General features: G+C 42.0%; 1 protein-coding gene across 1 annotated transcript in view; it reads left to right on the forward strand.

The window, feature by feature from the left end:
- Positions 1-15,927, forward strand: part of LOC127413494 (NT-3 growth factor receptor-like) — a 259,870-nt gene that overhangs the window by 16,897 nt on the left and 227,046 nt on the right. Inside the window, exon 2 of the mRNA XM_051650682.1 lies at positions 11,545-11,619. Coding sequence (XP_051506642.1) covers positions 11,545-11,619 — 75 coding nt within the window. The remainder of the gene's footprint in view (positions 1-11,544; positions 11,620-15,927) is intronic.

Below are 15,927 nucleotides of genomic sequence, written 5' to 3' on the forward strand. Positions count from 1 at the left end.
TTCGTAGCTTGTTAGCAGTAAAGGTGAGGCATGTTGTATTTATGCATTAGAAATGTAAATCCAGGGCTGAAACCTTAAATCAACAACAGATGGAGGCCAGCTGTAATTTCATCGACTAATCCTTCAGAAATTATGCATGTTGTACACCTGTCTCTTTGCAATTACATTTATTCAGAGGTTCTGTGGGTGTAGTTGGAAAGCCAGTCAAGAATAGGTTTGTAAATGTACGGTTGCTTTACTACAGAATTTCTCTATCGTGCAAAAGTAAACAGAAATATCCTTAAAATTGCAATATGCCACTGGTTAGAATATTAGAGAAAAGTTGTATAGCAACACACAACCAATCATATAAGTGGTAACCTAATTTAATATTTATAGGCTTTGTGCAGTCACAAAAACTCATGCGCTGTTTAAGTTTTCTGTAGTGATGGCAAATGCGATAACTGCTGTGATGAAGAGACAGTTTTCCTTTTGTGTGTGTTTTTGTGGCATGAAAGACAAACAGAGCTGATTTGCTTGGCATTTTCCACAGAAAAGCAGCTCCAGTGACAGGTGTGTGTCCGTCGCAAGCTGTATTTGTTGAATCAATGTTATTGACACTGCAATAAAAACATTAACCCGGGGTTTACGAATGTACAATGTGAAACCTCGGAACATGATTAATTATTAAATCAGGGTAAAGTATTAACAATGTGAAACATGAAACAAGATAATCCAGGATTTTGTTCGACGTTGTGTCGATGTAGTGACACTAGGGGTCACTCTTGGGAGCCCCAAACACCTCTGCTTTTTTAAAAAAAGGCCATTGAGAATTGGCGAGTGGAATTTAAATGCCACTCCCCTGGAAATACGGGTATAAAAGGAGCTAATATGCAACCACTCATTCGGATTTTCTCTTCGGAGCTGAACGGTTGCATTCAGTGCACTGAATACAATTCTTCTAGAAAAACTCACCTCGCTAAAGACTGCTGGATTTGACGGCACATTTCAGCGGCTTCTCCTCCTCTGTGCCTGTGCAGTGCAGAGAACGCCCCTGGGCGCTTCGGCAGAGCAAAAAAAAGAGTATATTCTATATTGAGTATACTCAATTGGACCACCTCCGCCGGGTATCCCCCCACGGACCTCCCATTCCCCAGCACGCTCATTTCCCCGATCGCATGCTCGGACGAGATCGCCGGCTCGTCTCAGGGCGGGTTCAACATCTCGTCTGCCGCCACCTCTGGCTCAACTTGGTAGAGATGCGAGAGGCTGACAAGGCACGGTTCCTTGACACCCCTATCTCCCAGGTTGGCCTGTTTGGCGACACCGTCGAGGACTTTGCCCGGCAGTTCTCGACGGTGAAGAAGCAGACGGAGGCTATAAAGCACATCCTGCCCCGGCGCGGCTCAAGATCCCGCACCCCGTCTGCTCGTCGCCAAGGGCGTCTCCTTGCAGCAACATCTCCGGTTCCGCCGCAGCCCGCCCCCGTGGCCTGGCCCCGGCGTGCAGCCCATCGCAGGAAGCAGACGCCCCCCGTCTCACAGCCGGTCACCAAGAACCCGAGGAAGGCTTCAAAGCACCCCTGAGATGGGCAACCCAGGGGCAAGGAGACCCATCTCTCTGGAGCTGGTGCACAGACCACTCCATCCCCCAGTGGAGGGCCGGGAGGAGAATCTTTTGTTTCTTTTTTCGCCGCTTGCCCCAGAGGCTGCTGTACCCAAAGTTTCAGCAAAAGAGCAATTTCCTTGTTTCCTGGGTCACATGTCCGGTGTGCACGGCTGTCGTCACGACCGCCGTCCACCGTTCCTTTTTGGCAGGGTTGGCGCTCCAGCGGTGGACCCCCCCACCCCTGGGCACCCAGCTTTGGCACAAATACCCCCACACGGGATTAGTGCCGATGGACCTCATGGACGAGACTCCTCCTCCCACCTCCTGGTAAGTACTTGCGGAAGCACAACTTGATCATCAGGTTTCTGAGAGGCGCTAGGAGGTTGAACCCCCCTAGACCGCACCTTGTTCCCCCATGGGACCTCTCTGTAGTCCTTCAGTTTCTTCCCGGAAGTGCACAATGAGCTGACGTGGTCGTGGAAGGCACCATTTTCTACCTGAAACTGCCCTCCCAGCTTGTCCGCTCTCACTACCCTCGATGGCAGGGTGGCCCACGGGTATACGGAGGTCCCTCAGGTGGATAAGGCAGTTGTGGTGCACCTGTGCATGCAAAGTGCAGCCACATGGCAGGATTGCCCGGAACTCCCTTCCAAGGCCTATAGGACGACGTCGTCTCTGACGGCCAAAGCCTACAGTGCTGCTGGTCAGGCCGCCTCTGACAGTTTCCTCACTCCCTGGGTCACATAGCCAGTGTTTACGACCGCCTGAGCGTATCAGTACAAGGTCCTCCCCTTCAGCCTGTCCCTGTCCCCTCGCGTCTTCACGAAAGTCGCAGAGGCAGCTCTTGCCCTGTTAAGGGAAGTGGGTGTCCGCATACTCAACTACCTCGATGACTGGCTGATTCTAGCTCACTCTCAAGGTTTGCGGTCGGTGCTTAACTGCCTGAAGTCATTCAAGCAGAGAACAGCGGTTCCACTGAAACACTTTCAGAGGCTTCTGGGGCATATGGCACCCTCAGCGCCGGTCACACCACTAGGGTTGATGCATATGAGACTGCTTCAGCACTGGCTTCAGACTCAAGTCCTGAGATGGGCATGGTGCCGCGGCACACATCGCGTGGCCATCACGCCGATCTGCTGCCACTTGTTCAGCCCTTGGACAGACCTTGCATTTCTACGGGCAGGAGTTCCCCTACAGCAAGTGTCCAGGCACGTCGTCATTATGACAGACGCCTCCAAGCGAGGCTGGGGCGCCGTCTGCAATGGGAACGCAGCCACTGGCTCCTGGAAAGGACCTCGACTGTGTTGGCACATCAACTGCCTCGAGTTGCTGACAGTATTGCTCACCCTGCGGAGGCTTTTGCCGTTGATCTGGGGGAAGCATGTGTTGGTCCGGACGGACAACACAGCGACAGTAGCGTATATAAATCTCCAAGGCGGCTTACGCTCACATCGCATGTCGCAACTCGCCCGCCGTTTCCTCCTATGGAGTCAGTGCCGACTGAGGTCGCTGCGGGCAACTCACATCCCGGGCAACCTCAATGCCACAGCGGACGTGCTTTTGCGGCAGGTGACACTCAGGGGAGAGTGGAGACTCCACCCCCTGGTGGTCCAGCTGATTTGGAGTTGGTTTGGCAAAGCACAAGTAGACCTATTTGCCTCCCGAGAAACCTCCCACTGCCCGCTCTGGTATTCTCCGACGGGGGCCCCCCTCGGCCCAGACGCGCTGGCACACAGCTGGCCCCAGGGGCTGCGCAAGTATGCGTTCCCCCCAGTGAGCCTACTTGCACAGACCCTGTGCAAGGTCAGGGAGGACGAGGAGCAGGTCACCCTCGTGGCCCCGTATTGGCCTACCCAGACTTGGTTCTCAGACCAGTTCTCGCGGAGCCCCCTTTGAGCCGCTAGAGTCAGTCGAGTTGAAAGCCCTCTCCTTGAAGACGGCCCTCCTGATTGCGCTCACCTCCATTTTTTTTTAATCAACCGATTTATCAGTAATCAGATGTCTTTCTTTTCTTTTGCTTTCTATCTTGTTTCTGAACAACCATCTAAATCAAGTAATTCCATAATTTGGCAACTATGAACAGCCATTTGGCTCCTAAATGTTTCAGTTTAGGAGCCAATGGCTCTGTATTTTTTTAGTCTGTATTTTGGTTTCTAAATGTCTTTTTGAATTTTAATGTGGCTGTGTCAGGCTCAATTCACAGCAGAAAACAAATTGTACTTGGCACAAACCAAGTTTATTCATCCATATTCAAGTGAATCCATATTTAATGTAGCCTTGGTTGTTGTTTTTTACCTTGTGTAGTTTTGCTCTTGGTGTTTTAGGATGAAGGCGTGTCACGCAACCTGTCCATGTTGGCATGTACCTATATGCCAAAATACAGAAGAATCTTGATTCGATGTGCAGCCTCAACAATTAAAAATATGGGAAGCATTTTCTCCCTTTTGAAAGTTGATAAGATTATTTATTTTGCTATCTTAACAATGGAAAATTACAAAGTTGCTGTCCGCTACCCAACAGAACAGAATAGAACAGAACAGAAGAGAAAAGAACAGAACAGAACAGATGAAAGCTATTGCTACAATACTGCTCTATAAGTCTAAGAGTATTTAAAATGGTTTGCCCTTAAAATGAATGTGTGAGATAAAAGGAAGACTTTTAATCACTGCATCCACTGCTATTTTCATCTGTTTTGGGGTTATTTCCACAACGCCTGGCTCAGAAAACAAAAGGAAGGCGTCGATCAATGCCTGGAGAGCACCCATGAGACGATCTGTTTTATTAAATGTTCCTCCATTAAGTTCCATGTACTTGTGCTGTAGACTTGTGCATTTAAACAAAGTCGTTAATCATGCGCAGGCATGGATAACGGAAACAATGAAGAGAAGAGAAGAGATTATGATGAAAACAGCCATGAACTTGCGCACAGCCTGAGAGGGGCTTTTCATTGCAAGCTGAGATGGTACAGGCAATGAGCCTTTGAAAGATATTGGAATGATTCACATGGCTTTGGTTAAGCAATCTCCACAAACATGGTTCCTCCTCTGCATCTGGCACATAACAAACCCATCCTTACTCAGCTGTAGATCTTTTTATTTTTTTATTTGTATCATTCAAAAGACACCTTAAAGCATTTGTAAACTGTCAGAGATTACATTATTTAGGAGTAAGCCTGCGAGATGGGGACAATATTGTTAACTATATCATTTGGGAACGTCTTTGAGTGATGACTGAAAAGAATCAGTATATCATTGAATGAACCCTCTATAGTGAACAAACCAATTTGCTAAAATGAAACAAACTTTCTAATGCTAGCATCTGGGTCATTTTTGGAATTGAAACATGAAACCAAATGTGGTGTCATGTAACACTGGTCTTCCATTGGAAGATAACAGATAACCGCAGAGTCCTGTGACTCCTGGCACAAAATTCATGCCATTGGTTGCTATGTCAGGCTGGTTGTATACTCGGTGAAACAGAGCAATGTTTTGAGAGCGAAACAGAGCCACAGGGGCGAATTCACTTTAAAGTTGTGCCACTTTTGCGCATGGTATTTCATAAAAAAATCAGTGCTGAAATTGCGCTGCGTCATGAGTTTTTTAAATAAAGTAATTGTCACCTTCTTTCTATGTAAATTAGGCTTAAAGTAAATTGCACTTCATTCGCAAAATTTGCCTGGCACAATATACATTGCGCTATTAGCGCCAGATGAAAGCATCCATCCATAAATTTTCAATGGCTGCTTGTCCAATTTAAGGTCACGGGTAGTGCTGGAGCCGATCCCAGCTGTCTTAGGCTGAAGGCAGGGAAACACCCTCGACAGGTGGCCAGTCCAGATGAAAGCAGGTGATAAAATACATTTTATTTAAAGAGCACCTATTATGGTTTTTCAAATATTACCTTTCATGTAGTGTGTTATATAGCTGTTTGTGAATGTAAAAAAAGTCTGCAAAGTTTCAAAAATCAAAGTGCACGACAAATGGAGTTATTGACTTACTTCCTGTACTAACCTACGTAATTTGGTAACAAAAAAACCTGCCTCTGGTCTTCATTGGCTGCTCGCGAACAGCTTTGACCCGCCCTTAAACGCTACACTAAGCGGTAGACCAATCACAACAGACTGGGACATCTGACCAATCAGAGCAGAGTAGGCTTTCTGAAAGGAGGAGTTTAGAATGAACCCTTTAGAATGGATCATTGAACGAGTCGTTTTTGACACTGGGGGAAATAAGGTAATGCTGCAATTTAAATTATGAGCAAATTAAAGTGTTTTTTGACCTTGGATGCATGTAAATCTATTGTATGAGACCTTTAAAACTAAATTAGGCACATTTAAAACCCATAATAGTTGCTCTTTAAAAGAGATGTCTGTGTACATTTTCATCATATAAGCAGTAATTATTCAAATAATGATCAAATGAAGAACGTTATAACCCAGCACGTATCCAGATGCACGGTGTAGTCAAGTGCACTTTTGGCATGTTAAAGAGATGATTCAGGTGTCTGGATCACAGTAGTCAGTGATGCTGTTCAGTCCTCCCATAGTGAGATAATGGTGTTCTGCTGCATCTTCCACTAAATGGTGCTAAGAATCGGCCTGCAAGATTGGAATTGTGCATGCAAATTGCATTCAGCAGTGATTTTGTGGGCGCGTCTGCGCTCTTGCCTGATCTGCATAATTCCTTTATTGAATCGGGCACTAAACCTGCGCAGACAGCGCAAATAACTGGCGCTTTTATTGGGCACAATTAATTCTTAGTGAATTCACCCCACATTGTTGGAGAAATCAACCTACCAATGGATAACTTACATGACATGTATAGTTATCTCTGCATATTAAGCTGGGATAGGAGAAAGTATTTTAATCCTAACATGCATATGTGAGCCAAAAATGACACGGCCAATGACTATAATTTTTACATGAAGTGTAAAAGTAAAAGTTCTTTTGATCTGACAATTGAGTCTTTGACCATGTGAATTGACTTTTAAAGAAATAAGTTTAAATTATAAGAGTTTGCATCACTACCCCTAGAATGCATGGGTCCTATATGACCCATATGTGTTTACTTTGGTATTCAAAATTAATTAACAATGGTATTACAGTTTAAATACATTGATTGTTTTAATTTTCCATCTGTTATGTAATTAAATGTATGTTAAATACCATGTTCATATGTATGTGTTGTGTGCAAGTATATCAAGCTTTCTTTCAGCCTGTTTTTATCCAAAGTGCATGACATTATACCTATTACAGGGACAGTTCCCACAGAGCAACCTGACAGCAAGAGCACAATGGTAATAGCGCCTGGACCACTTCTTAGTGTGTTTTAACCTGCACACACTTTTCTTTTTTCAGTACGCCTCAGCATTCCAAACAACAAATATAGCTACACAGAGTAATATAGCAATATACAGTACATAAGGTTGTCATTTTACAATACAATTTACATATTACTGTTATACAGGCTTTTTTATACTGTTACCCAAAACTCAGTGCATGTAAAACTCTTTAGAATTAAAGATGATATATCAACCATTTTAAAACGTAAATTATAAATAAAATTATCATTAAAGTAATTTTCCTTGAAAAAATAAGTAGTTTGATAAAGAATATGCATCTAGAGTCTTTTCAGACCCGCATACACATTTTATAATAATAATAATAATAATAATAATATAATAATGCATTTGATTTATTAAGTGCCTTTCTCACACTCAAAGCACTACAACACAAATACAAAAAAATATATATACCAAAGCAAAATAATACTCAACAAGCAAGAAGAATAAAATTAAGTAATGTACAACAGTAGATTAAAATAAAACAAAGCAATTTATGCAACCAAATCGAGACCCAGTAAATTAAACTGAAGTGGATTCAATCAATATAAGCTATTTTAAAAAGATTTTATATATTTCTTAAAGCAGTTCAACGTGGGAGCATTCCTAATAGCAGTAGGTAGTGCATTCCATAGTTTAGGGGCAGTGAATGAGAAAACTCTCTCCCCCATAGTTTTTAGTCTGCGGAAAAGCTGCTGGAGACTAAGAGAGTCAGCTGAACAGAGAGAGTGAGAATGTGTAAAAAGAGTAATAAGATCGCACTGGTAAAAAGGAGCTGTCCCATGTATTGCTTTGTATGTTAAAATACAACTGTACGAGTTTTAAAATCAATATGTTCACGGACAGGAAGCCAATGTAATTGAGAGAGCACAGGAGTAATGTGTTGACATGGTGATGTAAAAGTGAGAACACGAGCAGCTGAATTCTGAATGTATGTCTTTTAATGGAGTTTGTGGGTAAACCTGAAAAATGTGTGTTGCAATAATACATTCTGGAAATAATAAAGGCATTTATGAGCCTTTCTTCATCAGGCAACGAGAGAAAAGGCCTGATTGTGTGGTTTTAGTAACACTCTTGATGTGTGCATCTAATGTTAACTGTGCATCAAAGATAAAGCCAAGGTTGCGTGCTTGATTAGTGGGAAGTACCAGGTTATTATCAACTGTCAATTTAAAATTATTACACTTCTGAGTAGCTGCTGGTGTACCAATGATTAGAACATTGGTCGTAGAACAATTTAGTGTAATAAAGTTAAGTTGCATCCATGTTTTTGTTTCATGCAAACAGTCAGTAAGAAATGTTGCAGTGGCTGTAATATCAGGCTTGGTGCTGATGTAGATTTGAGTGTCATCAGCATAGCAGTGATACCCTAAGCCATATTTCTTGATGATCTGACCAAGGGGCAGCATGTAAATGCTGAACAATATGGGACCCATGACTGACCCTTGAGGAACACCCTGACAAACTTTTGCTGTTTCCGATTTGTTGTTTCCCATGACAACAAACTGGGATCGATCCGTAAAATAGGATCTAAACCAATCCAGCACAGTACCCAAAAGTCCATCCCACATCTGCAGCCTTTCAAGTAGAATGGTATGACAAACAGTGTAAAATAATAGGAGGTCATTCATGACTCTAACAAGAGCAGTCTCAGTACAATGCCCAGATTGAAAAGGTTAAATTAATTTATTAAGTGACAGGTGACTGTGAAGTTGTGCCGCAACGACACGTTCAAGAACCTTAGCCAAAAATGGGAGATTTGAGATGGGTCTATAATTTGAACGGTCAGACATGTCACACCAAGGCTTTTTAAGGACCGGTGTGATAGCCGCAGTTGTAAAAGACAATGGGACAGTCCCAGTATCAAGTGAAGTATTTACAATTTCCATAATGAGGGAGCAGATAGATGCCAGGCATCCCTTAAGAACAGGAGTAGGAGGAGGGTCAAAAATACAAGTAGCTGAATTTATCTTCATCACTAATTCAGAGATAAAATCATTATTAACAGTGTTAAAATGAGAAAACACAGTAACAGGTACATTCATTGGTAAAATCTCAATGGATTCAGATGGGGAGCAGATGCAACAGAACTATAATGTTCTGAATTTCAGCGGAAAAATGAAGGAACTCATTACACTGTTCAACAGAAAAACATGTAGGTGAATTGGTAGGTTTAAGAAGTTTGTTGATAGTCTTAAACATAAATTTAGGATTTGTAGCACCATTATTAATTATTTTTGAATATTGTGCTTTTCTCGCTGCTTTAAGAGCATCATTATACTCTGTTAGGTATTGCTCGAACATGAGCTTGTGGACAGTTAGGCCCGGTTTTTTATATTGCCGCTCAAGATGTCTAACTTTAACCTTGAGTGCCCTTAGCTCAGCTGTGTACCAGGGAGATGATTTACTAAAAAATACAACACGCTCTCTCCTGGGGGCAAACACATCCAAAATATATGATAAGGCAAAGTTATAATCATCAACAGAGCTAATTAAAGGAAGCTCAGAAACAGAGCAGGAGAAAAGGTTTCTCATTTCTCATTTAGGTGACATTCCTAAAAATGATAACATGTAGAAGATCTTAAAGAAGGAGCAGCAATATTAAAAGTAAGAAGCTTATGATCACTGATCATCATTTCAATAATCTCAAGCTGGTCAATGTCAACACCAACAGAGCAAACCAAATCCATTGTATGACCAAATTTATGGGTTGGGAAGTCAATTTATTTTACTTTTAACTGTGTCAGTTTACTGTGCCATTACAGTTTGGGTTGTCCACATGGATGTTAATATCACCAGTCAAAATCATAGCTGGACAGATGGAACTAACAAGTATCAGAAGTCCTATGAGTTCAGAGAAGAACACAGGATTTGGTTTTGGAGGACAGTAAATTAAAAGATCAAGAACAGGGGATGCACCATTAATTTAAAAACCAAGACATTCAAATTATGAAACACTGGGTTCTGTTATTTCTGTAACAGACACAGCAGATCTGTAAATAACAGCAAGGCCACCACCTTTCCCAGTAGAACATTGCTTTTCAATGTATATGTGAAGCACTCATATTTAAATTGAAAAAGTCATTTGACTGATGCCAGGTTTCACACAGGCAGAGAAAATCAAGGTTTTTATCCACAATAGTATCATAAAGTAATGCCGATTTCTTGTTCATTTAACATACATTCAGATGAGCAAGTTTAATAGTTTTGAGACACGCTGTGTCACTGCACTTGTCAGCACAATTCTACGGGTAACATAAGTTCATTGAACAGATGCCACAGTTAATATAGTTGTCAGAGCGCCTGAAACTGGATCACAAAACATTAATGCCAGCGCCTGTGAGATGAAATTTCCAAAGGGAGCCTCTATGTAAATATCTGGGCCGGCATAAAAGCTGAAGTGATCGTAAAGTTCTTGTCACAAAAATATTAGGAGGTGAATGATGATCCAGATTGAGGAGTTCAGAAAGAGAGTACCTGATGATGGCAAAATCGTAATGTTCAAGGTGCTGCTTCATAAAAAGTCTAATTAAAATGAAAATATAGATGATCATAGAAAACAATTAAATCCGCATGGTGTCAGTAGATGAAATCCAGATGTAGCTACATTGGATCCCAGCACACTGGACCCAGCACACCCAGTCCTAATAGCGAGCAGCCTCCAGCCCAAGCAGAGCGATAGCAATAGCACCCAGATGATCAGGCCTAGCAAACACAGGCACAGATGGAGAAGTGGCAGCCACAGTGCACCAGCGTCCTCTCCCTCTCAACTTTTATAGGGGGTAAAGTTGCATATGCATTCTAGGGTTAACATTAAAATAATTAAATGCTTCACCTTTACAGTATATTTTTTTTCTTAGTCTTACATTTATTTTGCCCAAAGTACTGTCAATGTCAAAAGAAAAGCTTCCTGCTATATTTGATCACAGTTGTGAAATGAAAGAGGGTCCAAAAATGGGGGCACCAGTGGCCCCCCCTGACAGAAGCCTGGCCCCCCCACTCACAGTCCATACCCATACTTTTTTGCTTGGGTGTGTGGTGCTGTTCTGTTAGTGGTATGTCTGTGATTTCTCCAGCTTGGAACATCTCTCACTCCTGTCCAGATTGTGTTTGTTATTGCTGGTAGATAGAAGAAGTCTGTAGAATAGGAAATAAAGGCAGTGCTGCAGGCCCTGACAAAAGCTGAATTTAAATGTTATCGTGATTTCAAGTGGAAAGTTTTGTGAAACTGATAATGATGTTTCACTGACACTATATATGTTTACTTATCTCCCTGGTTGTTCTACATAGTAATTATATTTTTTTCCCACATGTTCTATGCATTTGACCTTATAGTCTAGGCAGTAACAAGTTTTGATAATTATTTACACTGTGGTTTGCAAGTAATCACACTCTTAGGCCATTTGCTTGCCAACATAGAAATGCCTTTTAGAGGAATATCTCACAAGCACTTGTTGAACTACAGTATGATACATTTTTCAAAACCCCAGGGACCTTCCATTGGGTCCCTACAACAGACATCATTGGGCCATGCAAGCGGAGAAACACATATCCGCTGGTTGAATAAATTGGTGGTTATGGTGTCGTTTTTAATTTATCTCTGTGTTTCTTTTGTAGACACATAGAGAATTGGACAGGATTGCAGATTCTTAAGGATGTTGACATGGAACTGTACACAGGACTCCAGAGACTGTGAGTATTCTAAAACTTGATCCTTACTGATCATATGTCCATTAGCAGATTGCACAAAGTGACTGTAGACCTTGCTCATGCCAAATGCCTCATGAGCAACTGTTGCTAATGACAACAATACATTAGCATATCCGCCATATTGGAAAGGTCAAGATGCACATGTAAACAAATGTAAGAGTAAACCCTGCTGAAAAGACCAGCATTGCTGGTCATCAGCTTATGTTGTGTTTCAGGTGCTGGTCTCCCAGCATGGGATGCTGGTGAGCTTGTGTCTCGACCAGGATTTAAACTAGCTTAACCAGCTTCATCAGAAAGACAATGCTGGTCAACCAGCTTCACCAGCTAAGTTTGCTGGTGAAAAGCATGGCTATGCTGGTCCACCAGCTATACCAGCACCAAGCCAGCACTAATTAGCAGAACCAGCCTAGACTAACATGGGAATTGCATCCTGGTTAAACTGGTCTTTTTAGCAGGGAAGTAAAAAAAAAAAAATCTGCATTAAACAGAGCTTTAGGAAAACTCTTTTGTAAATAATGTGAATGGGCCCCTTGTACACCTGGCATTAATATGCGATATCATATCACAGTTGGATAGCACATGACCACATTAAAAGCCAACAAAAGCATCCAAGACGCATTGTGATCGGATCACTGAAACCATAACCGCCGGTGTTCGGGGATGGATTCTGACCACATTCACCGTAAACATGCAAATACATTTTCATTGTTCACATACAGCTATGAACATAATTATTTATGTAATGAGGTTGCTCTACATTAATGAACATTTTGAATTATTTGAATTATGTTTTTAAAATTCAGTAAATAATTTATCAGAAAAAATTACCTCTGATGTAACGTGTCGTTTTCCATTTTGTGTGGATAAGTGCAATCGGATCTCTATCTGATCACACTGGAGATGCATTAGAATGCAAGGTGTGAATGCAATTTAAAGGGATAGTTCACCCCAAAAGGAAAATGCTCTCATCATTTACTCACCCTTATGCCATCCCAGATGTGTATGACTTTCTTTCTTTTGCTGAATACAAACAAAGAGTTTTAGAAGAATATTTCAGCTCTGTAGGTCCATACAAAACAAGTGAATGGTGGCCAGACTTTTGTAGATCCAAAAAGGAGATAAAGTCAGCATAAAAGTTATCCATAAGACTCCAGCGGTTTAATCAATGCCTTCTGAAGCGATCCATTTGGCTTTGGTTGAGAACAGACCAAAAGACAACTCCTTTTTCTCTGTACATCTTGACATTGCAGTCTCTAGGCATGATCATGATTTCAAGCTTGATTACACTTCCTAGCGCTTGACGCATGTGCACAGTGCTATATGGCGCTATAGGAAGTGTAATCAAGCATGAATTAAATAAAATATATAAATATATAAAATCGCAATACTTACAGAATCCCAATATACTGTATTTAGATCACATCAAATTTTCCAAAATTCATGTTTTCTGGAGTTTTTTGCCAATTAAATTTGTTTCTTCAATATTTTGTCAGTTGAATGATTCCAAAACACTATAAACAAGAGTACAACCCACTGAAGAGACTGTAAGTCTATCGAGTGTATTCCTTTACAGCCTCGTCATTCCCGTCAAAAATTAAAGATGGCCCTACTGTGAATAAGGTCCTGATTGGTTGAAGCTTCTAATTCAAGCAATGGGACTAGTGGTCATAAATATAATAGGTTGAATAGTGTAAGGTCATAAACTCTAAATTAATATATATATATATATATATATATATATATATATATATATATATATATATATATAGCTCTGAAAAAAATTAAGAGACCACTGCAAAATTATCAGTTTCTCTGGATTTACTATTTATATGTAAAAATGTTACATATTGTTTTGATCACGCGGACTGGGAGATGTTCCGGTCCGCCTCTGATGACGACATCGAGCTTTACGCTGATAGCGTAACGTGTTTCATCAGAAAGTGCGTAGAGGACGTCGTTCCAACCAGAACAATACGGATCTATCCGAACCAGAAACCTTGGATTAATAGCGATGTTCGCGTGGCACTTGATGCGCGGACCTCCACTTTTAATTCTGGGAATGCGGAGGAGCATAAACAAGCCAGTTATGCCCTCAGAAAATCAGATCAGCAAAACGTCAGTACAGGAACAAGATTGAAGGACAGTTTAACACCACCAACTCTAGAAGCATGTGGCAGGGAATTAACATCATCACAGACATTAAAGGGAATAAAAACTCTGCTGTGAACACTGCTGCCTCTCTCCCTGATGAGCTAAATACATTTTATGCTTGTTTTGAGGGAAATAACACCGCCCTCACGGAGAGAGCTCTCGTGGCCGAAGCTACAGAGGTTAGTTCACTCTCCGTCTCTGTAGCGAATGTAACCCGATCCTTCCGATGGGTGAATATCCGCAAAGCTGCAGGTCCAGACGGCATTCCGGGCCATGTCATCAGAGCATGCGCGAACCAACTGGCTGGTGTTTTTACGGACATTTTCAACCTTTCCCTCTCTTTGTTTGTAGTCCCCACATGCTTTAAAACATCCACCATTGTGCCTGTTCCAAAGCAATCCAAAATAACTTGCTTAAATGACTGGTGTCCTGTTGCTCTGACCCCCATCATCAGCAAATGCTTTGAGAGACTAATCAGAGATTACATCTGCTCTGTGCTGCCTCCCTCACTAGACCCATTGCAGTTTGCTTACCACAACAACCACTCTACTGATAATGCCATTGCATCTACAATACACACTGCTCTCTCCCACCTGGAAAAAAAGAACACTAATGTGAGAATGTTGTTTGTAGACTACAGCTCAGCATTCAACACCATAGTGCCCTCCAAGCTAGATGAGAAACTCCGGGGTCTGGGCTTAAACAGCTCGCTGTGCAGCTGGATCCTGGACTTCCTGTCAAGCAGATGCCGGGTGGTTAGAATAGGCAGCAACATCTCCTCATCACTGACCCTCAACACTGGAGCCCCGCAGGGCTGTGTTCTCAGCCCACTCCTGTATTCCCTGTACACACATGACTGTGTGGCAACACACAGCTCCAATGCCATCATTAAGTTTGCTGATGATATGACGGTGGTAGGTCTGATCACTGACAATGATGAAACAGCCTACAGAGAGGAGGTGCACACTCTGACACACTGGTGTCAGGAGCACAACCTCTCCCTCAATGTCAGTAAGACAAAGGAACTTGTGGTGGACTTCAGGAGAAGAGATAGAGAACACAGTCCCATCACCATCAACCATCAGTTCCTGGGTGTCCACATCACTGAGGAACTAACATGGTCCATCCACACTGAAGCCGTTGTGAAGAAGGCTCATCAGCGCCTCTTCTTCCTGAGATGGCTGAGGAAGTTTGGAATGAACCGCCACATCCTCACACGGTTCTACACCTGCACTGTAGAGAGCATCCTGACTGGCTGCATCTCCGCCTGGTACGGCAATAGCACCGGCCACAACCGCAAAACACTGCAAAGGGTGGTGCGAACTGCCAGACACATCATCGGAGGTGAGCTTCCCTCCCTCCAGGACATATATACCAGGCGGTGTGTGAAAAAAGCTCGGAGGATCATCAGAGACTCCAGCCACCCGAGCCATGGGCTGCTCTCACTGCTACCATCAGGCAGGCGGTATCGCAGCATCAGGACCCGCACCAGCTGACTTCATGACGGTTTCTTCCCCCAAGCAATCAGACTTTTGAGCTCTTGATCTCCCACGATCAAAATACATCAGCACTGCACTTTATTACTCTTACTCTTATATCTCACACCGGACTGTCATAAATTATATTATTATTATATTATATTCTCTCTTAACAACTTACTGTCAACCGACAGCCTGAATGTCAATACAGTACAATACAACCTACTGTACATTCTATATATACTATATATACTTTTTTATTGTATAATGTGTATTCTATATTGTGTGTATTGTATACTGTACATTGTATGTTAATATTTGTATATTGTGTTGTAATTATGTGTATTTTAGATTTTAAATTGTGTTGTAAATCTGATGTTTATTGTAAAACTATGTTGCTCAGAACTGCACCCAAGAATTTCACACACTATTGCACTTGTGTATATGGTTGTGTGACAATAAAAGTGATTTGATTTGATTTGATTATAGGTATGTGTTTGAGTAAAATAAACATTTTTGTTTTATTCTGTAAAGTACTGACAACATTTCTCCCAAATTCCAAATAAAAATATTGCCATTTATAGCATTTCTTTGCAGAAAATGACAACTGGTCAAAAAAGATGTAGTGTTTTCAGACCTCAAATAATGCAAAGAAAACAAG

This window comes from Myxocyprinus asiaticus, chromosome 2 (genome assembly GCF_019703515.2).
Source record: "Myxocyprinus asiaticus isolate MX2 ecotype Aquarium Trade chromosome 2, UBuf_Myxa_2, whole genome shotgun sequence".
Classification (NCBI taxonomy): Eukaryota; Metazoa; Chordata; class Actinopteri; order Cypriniformes; family Catostomidae; genus Myxocyprinus; species Myxocyprinus asiaticus.